The 13,485-nt window shown below is 40.8% G+C and overlaps 2 protein-coding genes across 3 annotated transcripts in view; one reads left to right on the top strand and one right to left on the bottom strand.

Annotated features, from left to right (window-relative positions):
• Positions 1–13,485, top strand: part of LOC135136995 (uncharacterized) — a 216,917-nt gene that overhangs the window by 22,228 nt on the left and 181,204 nt on the right. Inside the window, exon 6 of the mRNA XM_064066517.1 lies at positions 4,498–4,557. Within this exon, the coding sequence (XP_063922587.1) occupies positions 4,498–4,557 (60 nt within the window). The remainder of the gene's footprint in view (positions 1–4,497; positions 4,558–13,485) is intronic.
• LOC135136999 (CD151 antigen-like) overlaps positions 6,142–13,485 on the bottom strand; it is a 128,672-nt gene continuing 121,328 nt past the window's right edge. The window contains exons 4-5 of one of the 2 annotated variants that reach the window (XM_064066523.1): positions 6,809–7,283; positions 6,142–6,764 (exon numbers count right to left, since the gene is read on the bottom strand). In XM_064066523.1, the coding sequence (XP_063922593.1) occupies positions 6,227–6,764; positions 6,809–7,269 (999 nt within the window). In that variant the 5' untranslated portion in view covers positions 7,270–7,283 and the 3' untranslated portion in view covers positions 6,142–6,226. The remainder of the gene's footprint in view (positions 6,765–6,808; positions 7,284–13,485) is intronic. The other variant, XM_064066525.1, reaches the window with a different exon arrangement.

Raw genomic sequence — 13,485 nt, 5'->3', positions numbered from 1 at the left:
AAAAAATCCAAATAATCCAAATAATCCAAGGACTCCAATGAATCTTAAGAATCCAAAGAATCCAGAAAATCCAAAAATCAAAAAAAATCTAAACAATCCAAAAAAAACAAAAAATGCTACAAACCCAAGAAACTCAAGGAAACCAGTAATCCAAAAAATCGAAAACTTAAAAAAAAATTTAAAAATCGAAAATTTTAAAAACAAAAATTGAAAAATCGAAAATTATAAAATTATAAAAATTGAAAAATCGAAAAATCTAAAAGTGAGAAGTCGAAAAATCGAAAGATCGAGAAATCGAAACATCAAAAAAGTGAAAAATCTAAAATTTAAAAACTCGAAAAATATTGAAAAATCGAAAAAGTAACCATTAAAAAACCCAAAAGTCGAAAAATCGAAAAATTGAAAAATAACGAAATAGAAAATTGTCCCAAAAACTGAAACATCCAAACCTTGAGAAACCGAAAATTTGAGAAATCGAGAAATCTGAAATTTGAAATACAAAAAAAAAAACGATTAAAACAGAAATTAAGAAATCAAAAATATCGAAAATTCAGAAACACCAAAAATTGAAGACTTGAAAAATCGAGAAATTGAAGAATCGAAAAATTGAAAGACCGTAAAACCGAAATGTTGGAAAATTAAGAAATCGAAAAATAAAAAATCGAGAAATCCAAATTCGAGAAATCGAGAATTTGAAAAATCAATAAATTGAAAAATCCCTAAACAGCATTATCGAAAAATTGTAAATCGGAAATCAAAAATCTAAAATTTGATACAACGACAAATCGAAAAATTGAAGAATCTAAAAACTAAAAAATTGGGAAATTGAAAAATCCCAAAACTGAAATGTCGATAAATTGAAAATCGAAAAATTGGAAAATCAAAAATTTTGAAAATAGAAAAATTAAAATATCGAAAACTTGAAAAATCGAGAAATCGAAATCTGAAAACTGAAAAATTGAAAAATCAAAAATTCGAAAAATTGAAAAATTGAAATATCCAACAGAAAAATCGTAAAACCGAGAAATCGAAACCTCAAATGATCGAGAAATCGAGAAGTCGAAAAATTGAGAAATCCAAGTAGGCCAAAATCGAAAAACCGAAAAATCTGGAATTCGAAAAATCTAAAATTTTAAAAATTGAAAAATTAAAATATCGAAAATATGAAAAGTCGGAAAGTTTAAAAACCGGAAAAATGAATTATTGAAATATCGAATTGAAAAATCTAAAACCAACAAGTAGAAAAACCGAAAGATCGAGAAATCGACATATGTATCAAAAAACTGAAAAATTGTAAAATCTAAAAACTGTGAAATTAGGAAAATTTAAAAACCGAGCAATCGGAAAATCGAAATTGCAAAATTGAAACATCGAAATAGCCCAAAATCGAAAAAATGGAAAATCCATAGTTTGGAGCATTTAAACTTAAAAAAACCGATAAACTCGAAAAGTCAAAAAATCGAATAAAATCTCGATAAATCGAGAAATCGAAAAATTGGAAAATCAAAAGACTGAAAATCGAAAAATTTAAAAGCCGAAAAAACCAAGAAATCTAAAAGTGAGAAGCCGAAAAAACGAAAGATTGAAAAATCGAAACGTCGAAATGAGAAATCTAAAATTTGAAAGTTGGAAAAAAAAATTCCAAAATTGAAACATAAAAAACTTGAGAAATCGAAAAATTGAAAAGTCAAAAATTCGAGATATCGAAAAGTCGAACAATGAAAAAATCGATTAATCGAGAAATTGGGAAATTAAAAAATAGGAAATTTAGAAACGTCAAAATTTGGAAAATTGAAAGTCGAAACATTTTAAAAATGGAAAATTCAAAGAATTTAAAAATTGAAAAATCGTAAAATCAAAATATCGGAAAATTAAAAAAAAAATCAAAAAATAAGACAATCAAGAAATCGAAAATTCTAAAAATCGAAATGTCGATAAACTGAAGAATTCCCAAAATGAAATATCAAAAAATCGAAAAGCCGAAAAATCGAAAAATTATTAAAGTTTGTTTATTTTTCTAAAAAATTCGACGTTTAGAACAAAACTTGTGTTAACATTTAAATAACATTTATTGGACAAAATTGTAAAATGACATCATCAGTTCCTGGAGTTGTTATACAATTTTGATTTTTTCCCAACACGGATTTATAAACTACAAGATGAGGAGTACATTATTTTATGAAATTTAAATAACATACTATTGAAAAATTTGGAGATGACGTCATTCCATTGTTGTCATAGTTTTGGATATTATCTGTCTAGTAAAAACCGACACAGACAGACAAACGGATACACAGACGGACAGACTGACAATAAGCAGACGGAAATGGAGACCTATTTTTTGGTACTCTAGGGGTATTAAACGTCGAGAAAACGTGAAAGTATCCAGTCGCTCGATGCAGTCGATTACTATGCTTTCTTAGTTTACGCTGAGCAAGTAATAAAGACAAATTTTTAAACAAACGCGCCGTACATTTAAGTTGACATTTACTTACAATAGGTTGAAATGACGTCATCTTTTTTTTGTAAGTGACGCCATGATTACTAAAGGACACAGCTAAAACTCCACGAAAATAGATTTACCCAATTTGGCCACATTATAGCCACAATAACGTTAGTAGAAAACGCGGATTAAAAAGTTAAGAAAAGAGGTTAACGATAACATAAAGGAACACGTTTCGCCCGTAAACCCACTCCCAGACCCTCGTCAATCTCCCTTGCATGCCTCGCAATCTCACAAAGACGAAATCCGGCCCCAAACAGCGAATTACTTAAATAAACCAAGTTGCGGTTTGCGTGTGAAATTGACTAAAAGCTTCCTTTTCGTAATTCCTCAAAAAACCGCAATTCCACTCCTTCGAATAAGTCGCAACAACAATATCCGGAATCTTCCTCTAATTCTCCCGCGTTCCCTCGTTCCGGTCCTTTGTAATCTAATTTCGCTCGTTTGTAACATGAGATCTCTGCTTCAGGTACAAAACGATGAACTCACCTCAATTTCCTCGTTGAAACGCGTTTACACATTTTACACCCGAAGCCGATATTACCGAAGCTTTGTTCGTGTAAATAGATCTTCCAGTCCTCGCATTTTTCCCGTTCAAGGTCCCTCGAAATGCCCAATGTCGTGTCTCGCAGTTGTTCAATTGTATTTTTTCTTCCGTATTTTATGTTGATTGTGGAAGTCGCTCGAAACGGCATTTCTGCAATTTGTTCCAAGCAAATATTTGTCGCTTCGGAGGCAGGTCAAGGGTGAAACGCAAGAGATCGCAACAAAGGGAGAAAAACCCTCAATAATACACCGTGTGTGGAGCACAATAGGGAAGTTAATTTAGCCAGATGGTTAAATCGAGATTGTTTCTCGTGAGGGCTAAATTCGGAATCGCAGGGGCGAACTGAAACCAGTTTTTACGTCGACGGTAATTAAAACAAACACGATGAAATAATAACCGTTTGCTACTGATTGCTTTGACCTCTGACCGATGGATCCTATTTCTGTCACTGCAGCTGGTCGAATACGAAAAAAAAAATTCATTGAATCGCGAATCGCTCTGTATAGTGTAATTCGACGCATCTGAAAGCTTAGAAATACAACCCAAGATAAATAAAAACTCGAGGACCCGGATTTTCCTTGAATGCTTCTAAAGCCACACGTAATTATCCATCGGCACTATGCGGGCCATTCAAGCACCCACAAAGAGTCTCCAGAAGGGTTGGAAAATATCAAATAAGCTCGCGTTCAGATAAGAGCACGCTCGAGCAGAAAGATTCTCCTCCTGGCACGATTTTCGTTTACTTGTAATTTATTCGTAATAGAGTCGAACGTGGGCCTCCTGGGGCGAAGTTTAGCAGGAGCAGCAAGCAAGTAATTAAGTTTAACTAGGATCCGGGAGAAGTTCATTCCGGGATCCGGATTTTGTCCAAAAATCAAATTTAAAGTGCGGCGGAATCATGCCAAGGGTGAGATATTCCAGAAATGATAACCTATTCACGTAACTCTAACGCCATTAAGCGCGAGCCAACGACGGTGTAATGCGTTGAAGAGGGTGGAACTGGCAGTGACAAATCCCGGAATTCTTCCCCTTTTAGATTTAAACAGTCTGGAATTATACGACGTTCGAACTCTGAACTTTACGTCACACTAAACCGCCCCAATAAAATTTTTCTTTATGTGTGTGTGCGAGTGTGTGTGTGTGTCCGGTGGTGTTGTGGCCGTAATTCACACCGTTATTGTTCGCAACCCTCCCACGAAAGCCAATTAAGACCAAGAACCATCCCTAATTGCCTTATGGGCGCGTTGGAACGGGTTCGAATCGCTCATCTCGAATTTATGGGTCGCTGGTGCGAGGGGGTTAATCGCCGGCGTAAAGCTGTATTGTATCGCTTGGCTGGAGCTAAATAGATCAAGGAAACTGGGTTTTTTGCGTTTTACGCCACCGAGAGACTGTTAGATAGTTATTTAATAATAATAATAATAATAATGGTTTTGTGGGTTTGAAGGTGGTGATCGGGGGTTCCAACCTGGACTGCTCGGTGAAGCTACAGGTGGAGGAAATCAAGGTAAGTACTAACAATACACTTTATTAAATAGATATATACATCATCTTGTATCTTGTACATGTGTGATAACATGAAATAGCTCTTTTAACAATGATACATAAAATCTATGCGCTCTAGGTGGCGCCAATCAATCGGGAAGCTTAAATAAAGTCGATAATTTTGTTGGTCTAGTGAATTTTTTTCTGTTGGCTGCAGCGACCGACTCGGTTGTTCTTTTCGTTGTTTTTTTCTCATGTTAGTATGTTGACATCTAATTTAAAAGGGCGATGATTTATTTGCGCGTTATCGAGATAATAAATCGCCCCTCTGTACACTAAACACATCGAATTTACATTTTATCAATATTTATAACTATTTGGTGTTCGATTGGTTCAGTTATTAGATACCTAAATTTACAACGTTTTAAATTATGGTTAGAATATAGTTTAATAATAATGGTTATAGCACTTCTAATCTAGGCATTTAGTTTTAAACGTGATTTTCCTTTAGTGTTGTTTTATGTTAGTCTAATTATGATACAATGTCTCTAACTCTACTCGTCATATAAAACGGCTTTGTACTTTACATTACTTAGAACGCCCTAATAAGCTGTAATAAGTGTCTGTTTTAGTTTATAACTGCGTATTTAGTATGTTATTATTAGGTCTATTAGTTAGAGTAATGATATTATGTTAGGGTGGCACGTGGGGGTTGCTTGGTGGTGGCAACCCCTACGGCCGCATGTAAGACTATTTTTCTCTAGAAAATAAATCATGGTCAAATTCCGATTTTGCTCAGTCGAGAAAACCGCCCTTTTCTGGAGAAATACCCGCAAGCGTGGACGTAGCAACGTTGACCCGAAGGACTGGTCTCTGTTCTATGTTCATTCTTAAGAAAAGACTCGCTTTGTTGGTGTTTTCTATGAGTGAAATGGTCTAAGCTACTCCACGTTTGTAAGTATCTCCCTCTACGTTGTCTCTCCTTAGTTGCACATTTAGATACCTCGTGGTATAAATTCCGTCACTTAGAATATGCCGTTTCGGCCGTTCTATCTCTCCTCCGTTCCGTTTTTGCGCGTCCGGCTCTTACAAAACATCCTTCTACGATCCATCAAGGGATCTTTTGGCAACTTGGTCGGCCGCCGCAGCTCGTTACTTCCGACTGGTCGGTTTTTCATTCATGAACTGAACCAAGCCGAGATCAGATAATATTGAAGGCATGCGATGCGAGTACGAGGAGAGAGATGAAAAAAAACCCTTCTTAGCAAACGCAAACTTCGCCGTTTTAGACCAGAATGCACTTCGACAAACTCCTAAGTTGCTTAAGGCGAGGCACTATTAGTAAATAAGCTCATATAAACACACTCGTCGAGCGTCCTTCGACAGTGTCACTCTCCTCCCTGGAAAAGGTACCGGTCTTTGGATTCACCACTGTGTAGTCCGTAGTTCGTCGCGCTATATACACTGTACACTGAGGAATGTGGAGAAGCAAAACGAAAGGTATAACGTGTGTGAAAATCAGCACTACCGCGTCGCTATCATACAAAATCGCCGGCTCAGCACGGGTCGTCCTTGACCCGGCTCGTCCTCGGCTTGCGCTTGAAGATCTCCTCCAGGGGCGTGGCCAGAGGACCCTTCTTCACGCGGCCCCAGCGGCCGCGGTTGAACAGGCCCTCCAGGCGATACTTTAGTCAAATGTTCTCGTGGCTCCTGTACTCCCGCATCTCGTAGTTGTTGTTCCCGTTGGGGTTCTTCGTCTGGGTCGGCGGCGACGACAGCAGCGCGGCGCTCTCCGGCCGCACCAGCAGGCTCTCGCGCTCGCTCTCGGCGCTCTCGGCGCGGATGGCCCCCGGCACGGCGCCGTTGGCGTTGGTCAGCTCCATCTCCGTCCTCAGAATGCGGATCTTCTGGATCATCTCCCGGATCTCGTAGCGCAGAATCCCGAGGAAGCACAGCTTGAGGAAGGCGAGCACGCAGTAGCCGAGGATGGCGAGCACCGACGCCGTCGCCTTGAGGTAGGCGAGCAGGCGCTCGTCGCAGCCCGACGCGTGCGTCCTGGCGCACTTGGTGCCGTTGGCCACCGGCGGCTCCAGGCAGCAGCTGGCCGGGATCTCCCAGCGGCTGTTGTTGAACTCGGCGGGGCCGCTCACGCCGCAGCACGAGTCCTCCTCCTGCAGGCGGTCCCACATGGCGGTCATCTCGCCGCCGCCGCCGTACTCGTCCTGGAACCTGAACGCCAACGTAAAAAGAAACGAGGATAATCGAATCTATACCCGTACATTCTTCGCAGCTCGGGCCTGAGCTCCTGGCAGATGCGCGGGAACTTGAAGGCCCAGAAGGCGCCGAGGACGACGTCGCCGAACAGCAGCACGAGCAGCAGCATCCAGTAGGCGTTGAGCAGCTTCTCGGAGAGGCGCAGCGCGGCCACGCACCCGAGCAGCTGGAGGGCGCCGCCTTGCGTGGCCAGCGCCAGGTAGGCGTAGAGGAAGGAGGGCTGGTACAAGGTCAGCGACGGCACCAGCGACCTCCTGAAGTCGAACAGGACCGTTCTGGCGGCGGCCCCGCAGAAGGCTAGAGCGCCGGCCAGAAGTGCGGTGTTGCAGGTGTAGATCCAGAGGCGGTAGTAGCGCATGGCCCTGCCACCCAGCCCAGAGGCGCCCGTTGCCACACCACCACCGGCACGTCGTAGCGGCATTCGCCTACGAAGCCCCCCCTCAGTCGCACCGACACCCATCGCCCCCCATGCACCTGAAAAAAGAAACGGAAGACAATTAAGGGCGACGCTCTCGAAATGGAAGCTCGGAGGTAATGGACATCGGGGATTTATTATCGGCGAGTGCGCGCTAGCTAGCGCCGTAATAAATTACCATGGGAAAAATTAATGTTTCCAAGTTGTTTTTCTGTCTCACGCAAATTATGTTGCCGGATTCGTATAAATCACGACGGCGCGATTTAATTATTGTTATGGTATTGATGGCGTGGGTGGCGAGGTCGGGGGATTAATGTAGTTTTGAGAAATCTCGCAGGGTTTGGCCTCCCCAGTGACCTATGGAACTCAATTTCAATTTTTATTTTAGACACGCCACTGACGCCGAGATGTATTGATTACATTAATAAAGCATCCGCTATTATTACGTATGCTGACAGTAGTTATATAGTGGGGCTCCTAGCCCAATTTGACCTCAATTGACCTTGTCCGAAGGCGTTCTGTGATTGTGTTGTGCTATATCCTCACTATCCCCTCAAGTAGAGTAGTACAGATTTATAAATAAAACAACTAAGTTCTCGGGAGAGAGCGAGGGTTCGAATCCCACAGCTGACAATTTTGCAATTCTGCATATTCGTTAGAGAAATGCAATTCAGCAAATTTGTTTTGCGTTTAAATAAAACCCACTTTAATGTTATGTTATTTATTGAGAAAATATTGAATGCAGCAGCAGTACAGAGTCATCAAAATTGATTGAGAGAGTTGGTACTCCCTGTTTTTGTCGTGAAGTTTGTCAACCTTATAACAGATTTGTTTAAGGTAATGTGGCAATGAATTCAGTGGCGTGACAAGAGAACTGGGGGTTGATTGTCGAACTCACCTGAATCAGTTGCGGATACAAAAGTTACCTTCTTGCAAAGTTGCGAACGGTTTTAATGTTTGTACGAATCGCTTTGGTCGATGTGCATCCTATTATTGCTACTCACATATTAGGAAACGCAGTCGAACAAATCTCAAATTCGGAACTTCAAATCTGAGAACTAATTTTTTTTTACCAAAAAAATCGAAAAAAGACGCCACTGAGTTTTGAAATTTGAAACTTGAAACTTCAAATCTAGCAGCTAATATTTTTATACAACTTAATAAACCAAATTACTCAAGTTCAGGTTTACCAACTCTCTCAATCAATTTTGATGACCCTAGTATTTTATAAGATATGACTGATTCTGACATTTTTGACCATTTTTGAACCATTTTCGAAAATTAGCTAAACATTTTCTTGTAGATTTCGACATCTAGAAGTCATTTTAGGCTTCGTTTCTTCGAAAATTTCTATCGTTATCTTGATTAGATAAGACTGTTTTTGGCAAATGACATTATCTTCCAAGAAAACAGAGGGTGGGTGGGTGGGGCTAGTATTTTATAAGATATGACTGATTCTGACATTTTTGACCATTTTTCAACCATTTTCGAAAATTAGCTAGACATTTTCTTGTAGATTTCGACATCTAGAAGTCATTTTAGGCTTGGTTTCTTCGAAAATTTCTATCGTTATCTTGATTAGATAAGACTGTTTTTGGCAAATGACATATCTTCCAAGAAAACAGAGGGTGGGTGGGTGGGGCTAGCATTTTATAAGATATGACTGATTCTGACATTTTTGATAATTTTTCAACCATTTTCGAAAATTAGCTAGCCATTTTCTTGTAGATTTCGACATCTAGAAGTCATTTTAGGGTTCGTTTCTTCGAAAATTTCTATCGTTATGTTGATTAGATAAGACTGTTTTTGGCAAATGACATATCTTCCAAGAAAACAGAGGGTGGGTGGGTGGGGCTAGCATTTTATAAGATATGACTGATTCTGACATTTTTGATAATTTTTCAACCATTTTCGAAAATTAGCTAAACATTTTCTTGTAGATTTCGACATCTAGAAGTCATTTTAGGCTTCGTTTCTTCGAAAATTTCTATCGTTATGTTGATTAGATAAGACTGTTTTTGGCAAATGACATATATTTGCTGTTATAAGAGTGATTTTGGCAAATGATACACCTTCTAAAATAATATAGGACGCATGGGCAGAGCTAGTACTTGCCAAAATAATACTGATTTCAGCACTTGCCCTTCATTTTCTTAGAGAATAGGCCAATATCAGTCTTATCTTATTAGGCACTAGCCCCACCCACCCACCCTCTCTTTTCTTAAAGGATATGTGATTTGCAAAAATCAGTCTTATCTTAGCAGGTACTAGCCCCGCCCGCCCACCCTCTCTTCTCTTGGAGCGTATCTCATCTGCCAAAATCAGTCGTATTTTGACAGTTACTAGCCTCGCCCACCCACCCTCTCTTCTAGTAGCTGCTAAGATAAGGCTGATTTTGGCAAATGACATACCCTCTAAGAAAAGAGAGGGTGGGTGGGCGGGGGTGATATTTGCTGAGATAAGAATGATTTTGGCAAATGACATAGCTTCTAAGAACATAGAGGGTGAGTGGGCGGGGCTAATATTTGCTGAGATAAGGGTGATTTTGGCAAATAATATACCTTCAAAAAAACAGAGGATGGGTGGGCGGGGCGAATATTTGCTGTTATAAGAGTGATTTTGGCAAATGATACACCTTCTAAAATAATATAGGACGCATGGGCAGAGCTAGTACTTGCCAAAATAAGACTGATTTCAGCACTCGCCCTTCATTTTCTTAGAGAGTAGGCCAATATCAGTCTTACCTTATATATTTGAGAAATTGACACACTTGTCATAATTTTGAGAGCACGACGAAAAATTGCCTTCAGTGATGGGAACATCGCAATCGTCGAAGCGCGTTAATTCGGGGCGGCTTGTTTTTGAAGCTCTCCAGCCCCCATTTAAAAGCAGCAATTAATAAAAAATGCGTGCCCCCACGCACCGGATGTTTAATTACGCCGTCCCATGCATTACTAACGACAATCATCCGAGCAAATTTTCCCCTGTCGAAGCGTTTTTAAAAATGGACAAATTGCGCCGAGTCAGCAAAAACAACAATGGAATATTCAAGGGGCCGATAAAATATTTGCGCGTCTTTTTGATGCGCCGAGCTCATTAAGATCGTCCCGATAGAGTTCCTGACTTCTCCTTTTTGGCGTGTAGAGGACTTTCCGGGATCAATAGCCGTCTGATCCTGCGTTGGCAATTAAATACCACAAGATTTCCGGCCCTTTGCGGTCACATGTCGGGGACTTGGGGCCGGTCCAGGCGCATGTAAATGACGACAGAGTCAGGCACACTATCGATTACTCTGGAAACTCAACACACATCCTCCCGGTGTTGACCTTTGCGGAAGCATGAAGGAGAAATTCCGGCGAAAAAATTACAGAAAACCTGTTTCCAGTTTCGGAGCATCAATCAATCGCCTCCTCGGACTTTATCACACGTTGTTTCCGTTCTCTAAGCTCGAGATATTTATAGACGCCGCGTTATCTCGGTTATCTTCTTTATGATAGGAATAGGACGCCTGCAGGGCTCGTTTTCTTGGAGTACGTGGCGGCGAAAAATATTAGGGTCTTCGCAAATTAGGCTACATTAAGAGAATTTACGGCCGACGCCGTCGGTTATCTGATAAATTTATTAATATACTCATTGCTGTGTAAATCTAATTAACATCCGAGGGTTTGCCGCTTTTTTCGAGGTCCTTGTTAAGGAGGGAAAAATACGACGACTTGGTGTTGCGACGACGCTCTCGAGCGCGCGGGTTTATTACTCAAAAATGGCCACCCGTCGGGCATTAATTTTTCATTATTCGCCACCGGATTTCTCCGGCAGCTATTGGAAGCACGACCGGAAAAATCGCGGAGGTAGAGGAAACCTGAAATTTAGTCGCGCTCGGTTGACAGCGGCTCCATTTCGAGGGAATATCGATACCGAAGGGACGGAATCGATTACTTATGTTTGTATTTTGAAGAGAGTCCTCAGGTAGCCCTAATCCCACTATCCTTCGGACAAAACCGGGACGATTTTCCTTGTTTCGACGAGCTGATTGGTCCGATCTAATTATTATTCATTGGGTATATCTGGATCGGCGATATTAGGGTCAGTTTGTGACCACCGTATGGGCTTTAATATCCAACTTGTTGCAAGGTCCGCATTCGGACTCTTCCTTTTCTAACCACTGACGAATTGATTAAATCGCCGGCTGGGACTTCTGTGGGTTATGTTGTGCATTTCATTATACGAGTACTATTTTTTGCCAGTTCTGCGGTTCAAGTCGTAAAAGTTGTTATTGTCTCGAAACCACTCCGCATAAAACTTGAAAGTGGATTATGACAAAACCGCAATTTTTAATTCACGACGAAAATCGAACAAAAGTTTTTCTGTCGCTGAATTCTTTTACTTTTAAAAGAGTTGTAGACATGCAAATACCCAACCATAAACCGCCCAGGACGGAAGTAATTCGTATAAAAACGGGACACTTCGCCGTGCTAATAACTCATAAAATTAACAAAAAGTCTAGATCCATTATGGAAGCACGTCTCAAGTGGACTTTCCCGGTTTAATCAAACTCTGATTACGAAGAGGAAAGTAATATTTTTCCGTCCGAAAGCGTCTAATCGGAGATGCTTCTGGGTTAATTATTAAACATGGCGTCGTCAGGTTGGAGCGTCTTACACTTCTTATTCTTATTTTTCAAAGATAATTCTCGTTTCTGAGGAAGCTCGGAGTTACTTTTGTCGAACTTCTGGAAAGTTTGAGCGCAGTTCCGTCGTAAAATTTCGAGGGAAAATTATCGACTTCGGGAGTCGGGCGATTATGTGTTCAGGGACAAAGTGACCTCGAAAGTACACGGCTGGTAACACAGTTTCGGAAGATATTGACGTGTGAACAAAGCGCTTTAATTTATTATAACGTCAATTAATAGTTGCTGTTGTTAAGAAAAGAACAAGTAATTTGAACCTTCGACGATACCCTAGAGGTTTATCGATGGAAAAACAATGCAAGTGATTGTGTTAGTTTTGTGGAAAATCAGCGCATACTTTTGAACTGTCGAAACTGTGAACTTCTATGATAAATTTCTCGGTTATTACAACCGCAAATAGTTTCGGTCTACATCTACATCCCCGAGTAGCTCCATCATCCACATAATAACTAAATCCGACGCAGGCCATAATTCAAATGCTAAGCATAAAATACACCCTAATCGAAAAATCGATGCGTCTGCAGAGTACACAGGCAAGGAACATCCAATCTATTGAAAACCTACTAAATAAGAAGTCCTTGTCGTTCCTCCCCAAATCCGATTAAAGTGACGACTCGACATGGGTAATTCCGGTTCACGCATTCCGCGGAGGACCCAATGAAGCGCTAACCCTCGAATTGCTGTAGTTATTCTTTGCACAGCTTGAGTGTTCTAATTCGATTAGACTCACCTGAAACGTCGCCTATTACCCTCGTTACTTAGATTCGCCCGTTTAGCTATTTTCTTTAGGGTTAATTCAATTAGGGCACAGGCAATCTAATTTAAAATCAAAGCACTGCTACGGCACTCGCTCCCAAATTTAATACTCGGACGTTCTTTGAACGAATTTTTATTCGAAAGGATAGTCGAGACGCGTGCCAAATCAAACGTCCTTAGGAAAGCAGCGAGCGAACAAGTGGAACGTTTGTTTAATTTTATTGGGCCAATTTGAATAGCTCGAAAGCGGGAAATTTAAACGCTTCCGATCAATTTAATCTCGCTGAAATATGGGGCGTGCCGACTTAATAACGGGGTGTTTAATAAGCTCGCCGTTTTATTAGCCCGCGTTGTGCACAACTGACGCATAAGGCGAATTTGTCAAAGCGCGCTTCGATCCTTGTTATTTACGTTTAATTCGTAATTTCGAATCGGGACGCCACGATGGGGGTCCAAAACCGCGCGTTCGGATCTTGCGGGCGGAAGAATCGAGTGCACGTGACGTCACGATTCACCGACAAGCCCCATTGACTGGTTGAAAATACCCGAAAGCGTCGAGTTCGCGCTTCAACTCTCCGGACTCGATTTTTACTTTCGATTCAAAGCCTCTGCAACCCTATCCAGGTCAGCAAACATCGGCGTCGCATTGTACTCGTCGCCCGTTCTTTTATTTATCCTGGCAGGCCCATAATCGCGCAAATAACCCTTAAGACTCCCGTAACGGCGACATTATCAAATTTGACATTCAGATTTTATAATGTCCGTAAATATTTAACGGTGCCGAGCAGTAACACCGACGCCCCATCTAATAACGCGCC

This window comes from Zophobas morio, unplaced genomic scaffold, assembly GCF_036711695.1.
Source record: "Zophobas morio isolate AGI-343-1 ecotype UQ-CSIRO unplaced genomic scaffold, CSIRO_AGI_Zmor_V1 ptg000028l, whole genome shotgun sequence".
Taxonomy (NCBI): Eukaryota; Metazoa; Arthropoda; class Insecta; order Coleoptera; family Tenebrionidae; genus Zophobas; species Zophobas morio.
The sequence above is the reverse complement of the archived record's forward strand: the minus strand, read 5'-3'. Positions and strand labels throughout refer to the sequence as shown.